At 40.4% G+C, this 16,829-nt stretch overlaps 1 protein-coding gene across 1 annotated transcript in view; it reads right to left on the reverse strand.

The window, feature by feature from the left end:
- VPS13A (vacuolar protein sorting 13 homolog A) overlaps nt 1-16,829 on the reverse strand; it is a 226,128-nt gene that overhangs the window by 22,634 nt on the left and 186,665 nt on the right. The window contains exons 66-68 of the mRNA XM_044273845.1: nt 16,629-16,674; nt 16,419-16,542; nt 9,676-9,790 (exon numbers count right to left, since the gene is read on the reverse strand). Coding sequence (XP_044129780.1) covers nt 9,676-9,790; nt 16,419-16,542; nt 16,629-16,674 — 285 coding nt within the window. The remainder of the gene's footprint in view (nt 1-9,675; nt 9,791-16,418; nt 16,543-16,628; nt 16,675-16,829) is intronic.

Genomic DNA, 16,829 nt, shown 5'->3' on the forward strand with positions numbered 1-16,829 from the left:
GATTTCCACAGTGGGATTCACTGAAAGAACTTCATAAGGAATAAAGAGTAAAGACCTCATGAAGACTAAAGACTTCATAAGGAATTGATATCTGAAGAAGGTAGCAGTCAATTATTCCCACCAGCGTCAGGTACTCTCCTGTGCACCAATGGGTTGCTTCATCCTCATGAGGTGACATTGGGTCATGAAATTTTAGCCTGGTGGAAACCTCTTGGTATATGTGGAGACTAGGTTTGCATCATGTCAGAGCGTATACTTTGGGGCATAAAACTGCCCATACCAACCAATCACAGCACAGTTTATGACTATTTTAGTCTTTTTTTCAGTGACCACTTTGTAAATCTAATGGTGGAGCAAACAAACCTGTACGCCCAACAGTTTGTTGCTCAACACCCGGGCTCCTTTTTGGCTAGTGCAGCCGAGATGAGGACATTTTGGGGCATCGTGCTGCACATGGGCCTAGTCAAGAAACCTAGTGTCAGGCATTACTGGAGTGGGGACGTCCTCTACCAGACCCCACTTTACAGTACGGCCATGACACGCTCCCGGTTTGAGGCCATCCGGAAATGCCTGCATTATTCAGATAATGCAGCATGTTTCCCCCCCCCCCCCCCCCCCCCCCCCCCAGGTGATCCCGCCTGTACAAAATCAGGCCGGTCATCGATCACTTTGGGGCCAAATTTGTACAGGCCTATGTACCTGGAAGGGAGATCGCGGTTGAGGAGTCTCTCATTGCTTTCAAGGGGAGACTCCTTTTCCACCAGTATGTTTCCTCTAAGCGGGTGGGGTATGGCGTGAAGCTGTACAAACTTTGTGAGAGTACCTCAGGGTACATTTTCGTGTGTACGAGGGGCGAGATTCCCGTATTCAACCCCCAGAATGTCCACCCACTCTGGGTGTTAGCGGGAAACTTGTTTGGGACCTTATGCACCCACTGCTAGATAAGGGTTACCATCTGTACGTGGATAACTTTTATACTAGTATCCCCTTGTTCCAGTCCCTCACCGCCAGATCCACGTCCGCTTGTGGGACCGTGCGGAAAAATCAACGCGGCCTCCCTACCTACCCCCTCCAGGTTCTTATCCCCAGGGGTGCGACCCATGTCCTTACCAGTGGAAAACTGTTGCTGGTCAGATATAAGGACAAGAGGGATGTCCTTGTACTGTCCACAATTCATGGTAACGGCATCACCCCTGTCCCTGTGCGAGGTACCGCGGCAACGGTCCTGAAGCCCGATTGTATCGTCGACTTCAATCGGTATATGGGAGGAGTTGATCTCTCTGATCAAGTCCTCAAGCCATATAACGCCATGCGCAAAACCCGGGCATGGTACAAAAAAGTTGCGGTCTACTTGGTACAGTATGCCTTGTACAACTCTTTTGTGCTGTCCCGGAGCGCTGGCAACACAGGGACATTCCTTCAGTTCTATGAGGCAGTCCTCAAAGCCCTGATCCTTTCTGACCGGGAAAGAGCAGGCCGGAGTACCTCGGGAACTGGAGGCGCCCGGATCGTCCCTGGCCAACACTTTCCAGATGTGGTCCCCCATACTGGAAAGAAGGGACGGACCAAAAAAAAAAAGTGCAGAGTGTGTCACAGGAGGGGGATACGGAAGGACACCACAACTCAGTGTGACACGTGCCCCGATCATCCGGGCCTGTGCATTATTGGTTGCTTCAGGGAGTACCACACTTCCATGGAGTACAAAATTTATATCCCAATTTAGCCACTGACAATAGGATAAAAAATAGGATAAAAAAAACTATGGTTCTCAGACTTGAGACACTAAAACAAAAACAAAAAAATTTCTAAAATATTATTTAGTAAAACTGAAAAAAAAAAAAAAAAGTTGACATATTAGGTATCGCCACGTCCGTAAGAATCTGCTCTATAAAAATACCCCATGACCTAACCCCTCAGATGAACACGGTCAAAAAAATTAAATTAAATAGGGTGTTTCTGCAAACTACAGAATCGGGGCAATAAATATAGCATTTTGTTTGGCTGTTAACTCTTGCTTTGTTACTGGGAAAAAATGGATTCAAATGAAATTTGAGAATTTACATTTTTGTGCAAATTTGCCAATACCTTGTGGGATGTAGTTTCTATAACGGGGTCATTTTTGGGTGGTTTCTATTAAGTAAGTTAAGCTGAATTTAAGTAAGTTAAGATGAATTTCATAATAGTTTTTTTTTTTTCACATCCCAACCCCCTCAGTGTACATAGTGCCCCCTGGGCATCCAATGGCCCCCATAGCGCCTCCAGTATAAATAATGCCTTCCCATTCTTCTGGTGGCGACAAAAAAATAAATAAATACTCACCTCATCCACTTGCACAGGTTGGATCACTCGCTCCGCAATAGAGGCATGATAATTTGACGTCGCCATGCTGTGAGAGTCAGGTTCTGTTACCTCCAGTGCGGAGCAAGTGTTCCTGTGTGTGCAAGTAGTGAGTATTCTTTTATCCCCTAAAAGGTCCTTTTTTACATACTGTACCTATTTTTAAAGGCTGTTAGATTGGTGCCGGTAAAAATGGGCCCATTGATTCCAATAGTGTCCATCTGCCATCCTATCTTTGATGGCTGCTATAAGCCCTATAGACTTAAATTTGTTCTGAAAACAACTTCATGAGTGTCGTGTGAACGCACTTAGAAAAATAATATAAGGGAAGAATAGATGGACCATGTATGTTTATTCTGCCATTAATCTTCTATGTTTCAATATATAAATAAATCCTAAAATTTAAACCCGTTCCAGTTTTCCTGTGTGTTGAGAACACGCACATTCACAATAACCCCCCATTTAAATAAACAGATTGTCTATTACAAAAGGTATATAGGCGATATCTTTATCATCTGGGACAGAGACTAGTGTTCAGCATTAAATTTCTGTGAAGAACTCAACAACACGGGTTGGGGGATCTCATTTACCCCAAATTACCCAAAAAAACAAATAGACTTTTTAGACATTTCTATCACCACCAAAAACAATACTTTTACAACAAAAACGTATTTTAAACAAGTGGACACCAATAGTTACATACATTACAAAAGCTTTCACCACAAAAAATGGCTACAGAATGTCCCATATAGCCAATACAAGCGTATAGGTCGTAACTGCACAGAGAACACAGACTTCATAGAACAAGCAAAAATTATACAAAAAAAGTTTATTGATAAGGGTTATCCAAGAAACCTGATAAAAAACGCATACCACAAGAGCGCAAAAAACATGCAAAAAGAATGCCTAACGAGTATAACTAAAGAAGAAAAAACAGTAACAGAAAAACACTTAAAACATTTGAAAAAAAACTGTGATCATCTAAAGGAGAGCGCCCACAATAAGAAGCACTTTAGCTCCCAGAAAGTCGAAAAAACACATTAAAATCCGAAATAAAACCATAAAAGAACCAGCGGGCAGCTTCAAATGTGGTGTAAGACGCTGCCTTTGCTGTAATATGATTACACATAACAGGAAAACTTTCAGCTCAACGAAAAATGGCGTCACCTTCGCAATAAAACACTGTCTAACCTGTAAAAGCAGCTATGTGATATATCAAATCAAATGTGAATGTGTCCTCCAGTATGTAGGCCGCACGACACAGGCATTGCACTGCAGGGTTAATCAACATAGACATAATATACAAAAACTATGCCCAAAACATAGCATTTCGCAACACTGCGCAACCACACCAGAAAAAATTAAACACGCATTAAAAATCACCCCGATTGACTATATACCGGACAATTCATACAATAGATTTAGCAGCCTCCAGAGAAGGATCTACCAATTGGACACCTTCACCCCATATGGACTAAATGATATGAGTGAGACTGTACTGTAATCCATGTCACCACATACAATCTGATATGCCTGTTGATAGATAGATCAAGCATTCAACCTCCCTAACATGTAGAAAAACACAAAAATACCATAGAGGCACACCCAATACTGGAGGCGGAAAAAACCTCTGTGAAACACCGCTTTAGGGAAATTCATACCTTAATAATAAAAATGTACATTTTTTCCCTAGAGCAACACTAAAATTTAAAATAAAAATAAGAAGAGTCTCACAGACCATACTAAAATAGTAACGTAAAAGAACTTTTGGAACTGGGCCGACGTCCTGATGTCTTGATTCTAGCAACTTCATATAGCCCAAAAATAACTCAGCCTTATTGAGTTGTACTCGTTTTTATTTTATTTTTTATTTTTCTATTGTTATTTAATTTTATTGTATTTGTTTCTATTTTATTCAAGTTTATTTATGTAACATCTATTGCACTATATTGTGACACTATATATTCTCTAGATGTAGATAGTATTACAGTACTCGTTCTCTATATCCTATCGATCTTTACATCCATGCAGTTTTAGCTACATACATCTGACAGCTATATTAAGGATGCAGACTGCGGTTGGAAACTGCGCCTCATTCCCTCTCCTCTCCGCATCATCCATCGACTACATGATACGGTACCTGCACTTTCTTCATAGACAGCGCACCATACATACTACCATCGGCGCATGCTCCTCCCGATGCCAGTCAGAAACACATCAGGTGACCACCGTCAGGGACAGATCACGTAGTGCGATTCCGTGCACGCCCCGACACGTCATTTGGGGGCGCGGCATATGACTGTAAGGCCTCCTGCACACGAACGTTTTTTTACACGGTCCGCAAAAACGGGGTCCGTAGGTCCGTGATCCGTGCCCGTTTTTTCTTCCGTGGGTCTTCCGTGATTTTTGGAGGATCCACGGACATGAAAAATGAAAAAAAAATCTAAGTCAAGTTTGCCATTGAAATGATAGGAAAAAACGGACACGGATCACGGACACGGATCACGGACACGGATGACAATCTTGTGTGCATCCGTGATTTTCACGGACCCATTGACTTGAATGGGCCCGTGAACCGTTAGCCGTGAAAAAAATAGGACAGGTCATATTTTTTTCACGGCCAGGAAACACGGCTCACGGATGCGGCTGCCAAACGGTGCAGTTTCCGATTTTTCCACGGACCCATTGAAAGTCAATGGGTCCGCAAAAAAAACGGAAAACGGCACAACGGCCACGGGTGCACACAACGGTCGTGTGCAGGAGGCCTAACGCTGCCCAAAACCCAGAGAATTGTCTGACTACAAACCCGAAGGGAGTCACTGTATCCTAGTGACCCCTCACGCTTGCGGATCCCTTCCCTCTATGACTGTGTATACAGTGATAGCTGTCAATCACTGATAGGACCTCCTCCTTGACTTCAAAGCCCAGAATGAGCAGAGATATAAATGTTTAAAAACTGTTTCACTGAAACTGTTCCCATAAACCTATATATCGATCTGCTCAGTTCCTCCTGCTCTATCACACACACCGCCTGCAGCTCAAGCACCATGTTTAACATGACAGGTTCCCTTTAAACAAAAAAAACTACTAGTTTAGTTTTATTAGAGTACCCAATAGCTACCATAATCTAAAGTGGTTGAAAGATCAACTTCCACATGTATATAATAATATATATACAGTAGATACATAAATATAGAGTAACCGATATATTATTAGTGTTATTAGTATAGCACCAATACACAAATGCTACATGGCAGAAAGGATTATGACATCCATTGTTATTATTGGGTTTGGCAACACCAATTACAACAGCACAAGTGCACAAAATAAGCATACAGACAAGCAAGCTCCATAGACAAATATTACCATTGTCATACTGAGCATCAGTACTTTCATTTTGTACTGGTCATAGGAACCTCTATTTTCAGCAAGTCAGGCTCCTACTTTGTATAGGGAGGTCCTTCCTAATTATGTCTGCATCTATGGTCTATGGAATGCGTCTGGAGGGCAGTGAACAGAATATGTGGGCACTTTCTTATGTACCTCCTGAACCTGTGATGATCACAGAACCCTTCAATGAGCAATTTGAGGAAATCACAGTCTGTGGTTACCAACAGACAGGAATGCATCCAAAGTTATCTACCTCTTAAACATGTCTTAGTGATGGGTCAGATCTAAATTAGATTTCTGATGTAACTTTTTAAGATGTTTAAAGCTCTATCTACAAGACACACATCTAGTACTATGGGTGGAAAGTATTAAGAGGTATATTTTTCTTGCCCATCGATTACTACTTAATAATTATGACAGTAAGACGAACAAACTAAAGTCTAGGAAATAAAGGTTATGGACACTATTCCACTGATTAGTCTTTATTTGATTCCTGAATGCAAAATTATGCAGCTTTCTAAACAGACTTCATAAAAAAAAATATATATATATATAAATCTATCAGAGCAATGGTCCTGTTTAGGAAGGCTCTCCGCCCTCGATTCTATCAGTGTTAGAGACAGCAGCAGAGCAGTGCAAGCTGTACACAGTAGATGTGCGTGGGGAGAGGATCTAAGGACGGCAACGCACATGGGCTGAAGATGAAGTAGGAAAGCACACAGAAGGCAGTTTGCAGGAAGAGAATCACACAGGCTGTGTACAAGTGAAGAGAGAAAGCAGAGCATTTGCAGCAAACTCTTCAGGGGGGGGAATCTCACATTTCTCAGAATCAGTGCCTCTATGCACAAGTAGAAGAAGACATCAGTCCAAGAATGAAGCTTTGTTTATACATGAGAGCTAGGGAATGCAGCAGCATCCTGGATATGCAACCTTACATCCATCATATATTAGCAGAAGGGACACATCGGCATGAAAAAAAGTCTCAAATTAGAAGCAGGTTGCAAACTTAGTATCAAGAGGTAAGAAAAAATGAATGAAAATCATAGACTGAAGCTTAGGTGTCCATAACCCTTAAGTGAAAAATAAATGTAACTACAACATATTGTCGATGGAAATGTAATACTGAGCACAAAGATTTCAATATGAATGAAGGAAAAGAAGAAGTAACAAGAAAAAGATGTCTGGCTAGTTTAGTGCTATTTCACTCCTTTTATGGAATGAAAAACAGACTTGTACAAAGCGCCTATGCCAGAAGACAATAACAAATTCAAATGGTTTAAAATAAAGTATTTATTATAAAATAAAAACAAAACAAAAACAAACCGAAGATAAATGCCATAACCATGCAAGTTACAGGACAAATATATCACATTCTTTAAAATATCGATAAATGATGTTTCAGTAAATCTACACTTCTAAAATTAGGCTGATACGTTAGGAGTCTCCTTAAATGGGTTTCATATATAAAATATATATGTGAAAATAATCATCCGCTGATTTGGTATATGACGCTGTGTGAAGTGCAGCGGCCCACATGACCACAGATAGGACGTCAATAACTTTCAGACTGCTGGAGAAAAGACTTAGTGGGCACAGGACCCTTAGTACTGGAATGGAGTAAATTTCAAAAGGTATGTTTTTTTTCTCTTAGGCCTCTTGCCCACTACCCTATGCCCTCCAAGATATAGGGTCCGTGAGCAGGCCATATGTCCCGGAGCGGCATTGATTGTGCGCACAGCATCATAGATTGCAATGATGCTGTGGACGTCAGGCCGCCCACTGGGCTGTTGTTCTGCACTCATATGATCATATGAGTGTGGGACAATAGTCCCGCAGGCGGGCCGATGTGCACAGCGATCAATGTCGCTCTGGGAAAAATGGCCTGCTCACTGACTGTATATTTTGGAGGGTATACGGTCGTGGGCAAGAGGCCTTAAATGGATTCAGGGAAAACGGTAATTTTTTTGGGTTGATTAATTTATTTATACTCTATCGCTATAGAGCTCTGAGATTCCGTGCCAAATCCCCTGCACAGACATATCGTTGGAACATGATGTATACTGTGTATAGAAGCTTTCTATCCTATTACTAGTGGTTCAGGTGCAGGTATCTTTTAAAGAGGACTTCATTTTTCACCACTCCTGATGTGTTGGTTTTAGTAAATAATTGTATTGCTCATAATATAATAATTCTCGAGCATTATTTCTTAGGCTGGTTTCACACAAGTGAATTCAACGCACTGAATTCACAGCGTGTGTCTGCGGCAGCTCCCATCCTGACCTCCCTAGCACTGATGGGGTCACATAGCGTTATATTGATTTATAATGCTATGTAACCCTAACTGTTCTGGAATGTACTGAATAACACCGACGGCATTATGTCAGTGTTATCCAATACAATCCAGAACTCTAAGGCTTAGATAGCATCATAAATCAATAGAACGCTATGCGACCTGACACCGCTATGGAGGTCAGAGCGGGAGCTGCCGCAGACATACGCTGTGAGTTCAATGCGTTGAATTCGCTCGTGTGAAATCAGCCTTAGAGCTTTGTGTTGTACCATGGCTCTGGCATTCCTCTCACATTGTCCAATCAGTGCCGACAGTGATAGGCTGTGTAAGGACACAACCTTTTCACAAGGGGAATGGCAATAACCAGTTGTCAATTATTATTATTAATTTAAAAGCACCATTAACTCCAAGGCTCTGTACATTTAAAAGAGGATATACATACATAATATAATCCAAAATACGTGCAGTGTGCATGAATCTATTAACAGACTGGTATATAGGGGGTGAGGAACCTGCCCCCGGGGGCTTACAATCTACAAGGTAAGGATCAAGAAGACAGTAGTTGAGGTGAGGGTAAATTATTTATACGTTTCTAGGTGGAATAAAAAGGGAACAGCACAACACAGAACTATAAGAAAAGGTGCATCAGAATTATTATGACATCGGAATAGAAAAAAATGACTAAAACATGCTTGTCAGAAGTGGTAACAGGTCCTCTAAAAATCTATGTCTAAGCAGGGTATTTGGAGCCCAGTATAAAAAAACACAGAGCTGCAGCTGCTATTAAGATATAAGAAGAAATTGAGGAGCACAGTATATATTGGCCCTAAAAGCAAAACAATTACACAAGATGAGATTTATGAAAAGATGGTTATATGGCTATTTGAAAAAAAACTATATATATTACAATGTAGAAACAGCCGTAATAAACTTCAGATTATTGTTGAAGAAAGAATTTAAAAAAATGTAATACTGCAAATCAAATTTTCCGCAGATTAGTTGCCATGAATTGGCATCTGAGCCAAATTGATGCAGCAAGAAAATGAAATAGAAAATAGAATTAAAGTATTTCAATTTAGGCAATAATTATCAAATTCTGTGGTAGCTTATACTTCATGGGTATGTTCACATGTAGCAGATGTGCTACTGATTTTCTGTCACAGAACTGCAGGCGTTAAATGCACAGTTCCAGCAAAGTGATATGATATTTCTCAGGCAAATGCAATGACTGCAGTCATAAGGGTTATAGACCAAGGGACACACTATATATGTGTGTAAACCTGAAGGCCACAGAGGACAAACGGCTGAAAATTATTACTAAAACCGAAGAGCAGCCAGTTGCAGAAAAGTGTCAAAAATGTGCAACAAGTGAGAACAATAAAATGTAAAAAGTAAAATAATACAAATTCTATATCCTTTTTGAATAGAAAGCTTATGAGTGTTACAGAAATGAATAATATATATTGTCAGGACATAAACAGATTAGAGGCAGAGCAGATAATGGCCCTAGTTTATTCTCATGTATTGCTTTCCATGTTTTTGGCCTAATAAAAGTTTGTAAATCTAAAATTCCCTGAGCATGACCGTTTTTGAAAACCAGTGGATGGACAAGCACTTAAAATACTTTAGGATTCTGTCTACAAATGAGCTGCCATCACCTGTAGCATTTGGCTTCCAGTTCCTTCCCTCAGCCTATATGGTCTTATAACGCCATCTTCATGAATAAATCGTGGGGGGCGCAGGCTCTCCACCTCATCAGAAGAGTCAGTAGCTCTATAAAGAAAAGGTAATCACATCATGAGCACTCAACTATCACGTTAATACACACATTGTTTCCATGTAGCTCTATCGAATAACTGGAGCCAGTGACTACTGACTTTTCACATAATTAACCCTTTCTAACCCAGTCCTGTTTTCTTCCTGCTGCCCAAGCCATTTTTTGCAAATCCGACATGTATCACTTTATGTGGTAATAACTCTGGAACAATTTTACTTATCCGAACCATTCTGGGAATGTTTTCTCGTGACACATTGTACTTCACAACAGTGCTAAATTTGAGTCAATATATTTCTCCTTTGTTTAGAAAAAATCCCAAATTTACAAAAAATTTGGAAAAATTGCTAAATTTGGAAAAATTGCAAAATGTTCTAATTTGAATTTCTCTACTTTTAAGAAAGATAGTAATGCCTCATAAAATAGTTATCAGTCATCATTTCCTATATGTCTGCTTTATGTTAGCATATTTTGTAAATGTCATTTTATTTTTTTAGGACATTAGAAGGCTTAAAAGTTTAGAAGTCATTCAAAATTTCCCAAACCAATTTTTTAAGCACCAATTCAGATATAAAGTGATTTTGAGGGGCTTACCTAATGGAAACCACCCATAAATGACCCCATTTTAGAAACTACACCCCTCAAAATTTTAAAAACAGATGTTACAAACTTTGTTAGCCCTTTAGGTGTTTGGCGTCAGTCACCCCCAAAACTAATTTTTCATTTTTGGGCATATTAAAATCCTTATTGGACGACTATTCCCTATATAGGGCTCTTACCTTGTTCTGTGGCTTGGTTTTACAAAAAAATTGAGCTTTTAAAATATGCAAATGACTACCAGCAAGTAGGGCGTCTACGTGCTGGTAGCTGCCGCATCCTCCTTTCAAAAAAACGCCTCCTCCTCCTGTTGATTGACAGGGCCAGCGATCGCTCTCCTCCTCCGGCTGGCCCTGTCTGCAATTCAAATCCCGCGCCTGCGCCTTACGTGTCTTCATTCGGCGCAGGAGCTCTGAAGAGAAGGACGATCACTTCCTCAGTGCGCCTGCGCCGATGACGTCTTCTCTTTCAGGTTTAGAGGTGACGTCATCGGCTCAGGCGTACTGAAGGAGTGCTGAGGAAGCGAGCGTCCTTCTCTCAGAGCGCTTGCGCCGAATGAAGACACATAAGGCGCTGGCGCGGGATTTGAATTGCAGACAGGGCCAGCCGTAGGAACAGAGCGCTCGCTGGCCCTGTCAATCAACAGGAGGAGGGGGCGTTTTTTTTTAAGGAGGATGCGGCGGCTACCAGCAAGTAGACGCCCTACTTGCTGGTAGTGATGTCATTTGTATATTTTAAAAGCTCGATTTTTAGTGAAACCAAGCCACAGAACAAGGTAAGAGCCCTTTATAGGGAATAGTCGTCTAATAAGGATTTTAATATGGCCAAAAATGAAAAATGAGTTTTGGGGGGTGACAGAAGCCCTTTAAAGGAAAATTTCATTTTTTATGCTGACTTTTCATGTTAATCATTTTTTCCTTGCAAAACAGCAAGGGTCAACAGCAAACTAAACCTCAATATGCATTACTCATGATTCTGCAGTTTACAGAAATAACCCATATGTGGTGGTAAACTGTTCAATGGGCACGTGGCAGTGGTCAGAAGAAAAGGAGCGCCATATGGATTTTGATAGAATGGTTTTTGGGCACCATTTTGTATTTGAAGAGACCCTGACGTACCCCTACAGTGGAAACCCTCAAAAAGTGACCCCATTTTGGAAACTATTTCCCTTCAGGGACCCTTTGGACCCGGGATTTAAATTTTTAGGGTTCAGATAGCCAAACGGCTAATGGTTTCCCGTTTAAGGTCAAATATAAAATATAACATTTATTAGGTATTCTTTAAAATGAACGGGAAGATAGAAAAGAAAAGGTATCTAAAATTAAAGTGTTCTAGTGCTTGGTGACAGTATACACTTCTTTTGTTAATGGTTACTGCTTTTATTTGCAGTCTTTCCCATGGTGTATCTCAGTCCTGAGGAGTAGATCCTATTATGTTTCCCTCCTCCGGTCTAATAGGATTGTGACGAGATGTGAACTCTCTGTCAGCCCTGCACCGGGGTGAATAGAGTACGTGTAACTCTATCCCTAAATTCCTCATTAAGGACTGAGTATAACTGTTCAAATCGGTGAACCCAGTGTCTGCAGTGCACCAGGGGCCGATCACCATGCACACTACACTAATCTACACTAATCTAAAACCTAGGGGGAGCTGCAAGTCTAGGTTTTAGATTAGTGTAGTGTGCATGGTGATCGGCCCCTGGTGCGCTGCAGACACTGGGTTCACCGATTTGAACAGTTATACTCAGTCCTTAATGAGGAATTTAGGGATAGAGTTACACGTACTCTATTCACCCCGGTGCAGGGCTGACAGAGAGTTCACATCTCGTCACAATCCTATTAGACCGGAGGAGGGAAACATAATAGGATCTACTCCTCAGGACTGAGATACACCATGGGAAAGACTGCAAATAAAAGCAGTAACCATTAACAAAAGAAGTGTATACTGTCACCAAGCACTAGAACACTTTAATTTTAGATACCTTTTCTTTTCTATCTTCCCGTTCATTTTAAAGAATACCTAATAAATGTTATATTTTATATTTGACCTTAAACGGGAAACCATTAGCCGTTTGGCTATCTGAACCCTAAAAATTTTGGAAACTACACCCTTCAAAGAATATATTAAGGGGGTACTGAACACTTTTACCCCCTATGCATTTTATGGAATTTGAAAACTGTGAAAATGAAAAGTTTCATTTTTTCCAATAAAGGTGTAACAGGAGAATTTGTTACCCATTTTCTCCTGAATATAGCAAAACCCTATATGTGGTGGTAAACTGCTGTGGGGGCAAATGCCAGAACTCAGAACGGAAGGAGCGCCATATGGCTTTTGCAGCGCAGATTTTGATGTATTAGTTTATGGGCGCCATTGGTTTTTATTCTTTGAGTGATTGTCTTTTGTGGGGGCTCATTTTTTGCGGGATGAGGTGACCTTTTCATTGGTACCATTTCAAGGTACATAAGACTTTTTAATCGCTTGGTATTACACTTTTTGTGAAGCAAGGTGGGAAACAAAAGGGTGTTTTGGCGTAGTTTAAATTTTTTTTTTTTTTTTTACAGTATTCATCTGAGGGGGCATATAATGTGATTTTTTTATACAGCAGATTGTTATGGATGCGGCGATACCCAATATGTCTATTATTTTTTTATTAAGTTTTACACAGTAAAAAATCTTGTTTTTGCGTTGTCATTTTCTGAGAGACAGATTTTTTTTTCCCGGGAGATTTTCTTAGGTAGGGTCTTATTTTTGGGGGGATGAGATGATGGTGTGATTGGTACCATTTTGGGCTAAATACGCCTTTTTGATCGCTTGGTATTACACCTTTTGTGAGGGAAGGTGACCAAAAATGGCTGTTTTTTACTTTATTTTTTAACTACATTCACCTGACAGGGTGGATCATGTGATATTTTATAAAGCCGGTTGATACGGATGCGGCAATACCTATTATGTAATTTAAAAAAAATATTACTTAATTATGGGAAAAGTTTTTTTTTTACTTGAAACTTTATTTTTTTTATTATGCAAAACTGTATTTCGACTTTTGTTTTTACTTTTTTTTTTTTTTACAGAATTTTTGGGGGTCTGATCCCCTGTACAATGCATTACAATACTTCTGTATTGTAATACATTGGCTGTAAGTGTATTAAACACTGTAATGCACTTACAGCTTCCTGCCTGTGAGATCCAGTGGGCTGGATCTCACAGGCTGTCACAGAAGGCAGCCACGATGCCTAAGGAAGGCATCGGGCTGCCTTCCCTGCCATGGGGTCCCCGTTAGAGAAGTCACTTCTCGCAGCGCCATACTATTACAGCGCTGGTCGGGAAGGGGTTAAAGGCTTGACAAAATAATATTAAAGGGGTATTGCTACTACAGCAATTGCAATAGCCCATTGCATCCTGCCTGGCGGGATGACTGCTGGCTCATGGAGAATGAATGGAGCGGTGATTGCAAATATGCTCGACTATCTCCATTTATTCTACATAAGAAGAGTGCACTTGCGTAGTTGTTCCCAAAACTCCCATATAAGTGAATGGAGAGAGCTACAAGCATTCAAGCAATGTTCAGAAAATGTCAAGTGAGGAATTCTGCTTACGACAATTTAAATACATATTGAGATGACCGAGATGGTGGAGGCTCTCTTCTCTGACCTGTTCAACGGACATGTACATTTATATAATAAACAACTGATGGGAGGCCTGGTGGTATTGGGTGGGCTAACAATGTTTACAAAGCACTATATACAGTCTGTATTTCTTTTTCCTTTTTGTAATTTGTTTCTACGTTTATAATGCATTGATTAAACATATTATTAGTGAATAAAAAGATGAATATCCGGTAGTGTGCTGGATGGTACTGCAAACCACAAATGTCCGTTATTTATAGCTATAAATACGGACACAAAATGCATAGGAGGAGTGGTAATGACGTTTGATAATCGTTAGGTGCCAAGGATTTACTTCTTCCTGGTTTGAAAAGGTTTGCCACTTACACGTGCAACATACAGTGCCTTGCAAAAGTATTCACCCCCTTGACTTTTTCCCGTGTTTTGTTACATTATAGCCTTAAGTTCAATGTTTTGTTAATCTGAATTTTATCTGATGGATCTCAACTCAATAGTCTAAGTTGGTGAAGTGAAATGAGAAAAATATTTAAATAAAACAATTGTTCAGAAATAGAAAACAGAAAATTGGCATGTGCGTATGTATTCACACCCTTTGTTAGGAGGCCCATAAAATGCTCTGGTGCAACCAATTACCTTCAGAAGTCACATAATTAGTGAAATGATGTCCACCTGTGTGCAATCTAAGTGTCACATGATCTGTACATATACACACCTTTTTTGAAAGGCCCCCCGAGGCTGCAGAACCTAAGCAAGAGGCATCACTAACCAAACAATGCCATGAAGACCAAGGAACTCTCCAAACAAGTAAGGGACAATGTTGTTGAGACGTACATGTCAGGTTTAGGTTATAAAAAAATATCCAAATCTTTGATGTACCCCAGGAGCACCATCAAATCTATCATAACCAAATGGAAAGAACATGGCACAACAGCAAACCTGCCAAGAGACGGCTGCCGACCAAAACTCACGGACCGGGCAAGGAGGGCATTAATCAGAGAGGCAGCACGGAGACCTAAGGTAACCCTAGAGGAGCTGCAGAGTTCCACAGTAGAGACTGGAGTATCTGTACATAGGACGACAATAAGCCGTACGCTCCATAGAGTTGGGCTTTATGACAGAGTGGCCAGAAGAAAGCCATTACTTTCAGCTAAAAACAAAAAGGCACGCTGTGAGTTTGCGAAAAGGCATGTGTGAGACTCCCAAAATGTATGGAGGAAGGTGCTATAGTCTGATGAAACTAAAATTGAACTTTTTCGGCCTTCAAAGAAAACACTATGTCTGTCGCAAACACATCACATCACCCAAAGAACACCATCCCCACAGTGAGACATAGTGGTGGCAGCATCATGCTGTGGGGATGTTTTTCAGCAGCCGGGACTGGGAAACTGGTCATAGTTGAGGGAAAGATGGATGGTGCTAAATACAGGGATATTCTTGAGCAAAACCTGTACAACTCTGTGCGTGATTTGAGGCTAAGACAGAGGCTCACCTTCCAGCAGGACAATGACCCCAAACACACTGCTAATACAACACTTGACTGGTTTAAGGGGAAACATGTAAATGTGTTGAAATGGCCTAGTCTAAACCCAGATCTCAATCCAATAGAAAATCTGTGGTCAGACTTAAAGATTGCTGTTCACAAGCACAAACCATCCAACTTGAAGGAGCTGCAGCTGTTTTGCAAGGAGGAATGGGCAGAAATCCCAGTGGTAAGATGTGGCAAGCTCATAGAGACTTATCCAAAGTGACTTGGAGCTTTGATTGCCGCAAAGGGTGGCTCTACAAAGTATTGACTTTAGGCGTGTGAATAGTTATGCACATTGACTTTTTCTATTATTTTGTCCTATTTCTTGTTTGCTTCACAATAAAAAAAAAAAAAAAAAAAAAAAAAAAAAAAAATCTTCAAAATTGTGGGCATGTTCTGTAAATTAAATGATGCAAATCTTTAAACAATCCATGTTAATTCCAGGTTGTGAGGCACCAAAAGTCAAGGGGGTGAATACTTTTGCAAGGCACTGTAGAGAGGTGAGCTGGCCTTTTCTATTACATTGTTCCCTTTCATCCTAGCAAAGGCTTTTCAGTCTGCTAAATCACTGTAACAAAGCCTGACATTACTGTCTGTAGCAACGAGTGAAAAGTCTGCCCAGAGCAGAAAATAGTCTCCTGTATGGCCGGTGACAAGGTTATAGGAAATTACGCCCAGAGTATTTCTTATACATCACACAGGATTAAATCTTTACAGAGCCTATATTTACCAAACAATATGTTCTCGTCGCCTATAAAAGACATGCAGTTATCCGCAAATAAAATACAATACAGTGAAGACAACATCATTTCTTGAAGAGATCATTAACAGTTATGAAATCGAACTGTATTATAAAAAAGACTGTACATAATGGATTACCTCTTGATTCCCTGAAACGTGCTACTGGCCATGTCTATGATGCCTCCTGTTGGTCTGGTTACGGCACCCACTAATCCTTTACCGATTCCTTTAAAAAATCCAGCTGCGCCTTCTTTCTGAGCACCTAACAAACATATTGTGTAACATATCAGAAAACTTAGCAAACAGAATTGCATAACATTATTATTTAGACAGATTTATTCACTGTACCTTTAATTGGTTTTGTAACAATCCCTGTAATCCCACTGACAAAGCCCTGAGGAAAAAGAACAAATAGTGACTCGCCTTCATAAAATGCTGTTGACACACTGCTCATAAGTGACACCAGAGAAACACTTTCTAAAAATTGGCTTCAGAAAGCAAAGTAAACACAGGGCAGATGACCAATTCAAAGATTTCATATACGAGTGT

This window comes from Bufo gargarizans, chromosome 1 (genome assembly GCF_014858855.1).
Source record: "Bufo gargarizans isolate SCDJY-AF-19 chromosome 1, ASM1485885v1, whole genome shotgun sequence".
Classification (NCBI taxonomy): domain Eukaryota; kingdom Metazoa; phylum Chordata; class Amphibia; order Anura; family Bufonidae; genus Bufo; species Bufo gargarizans.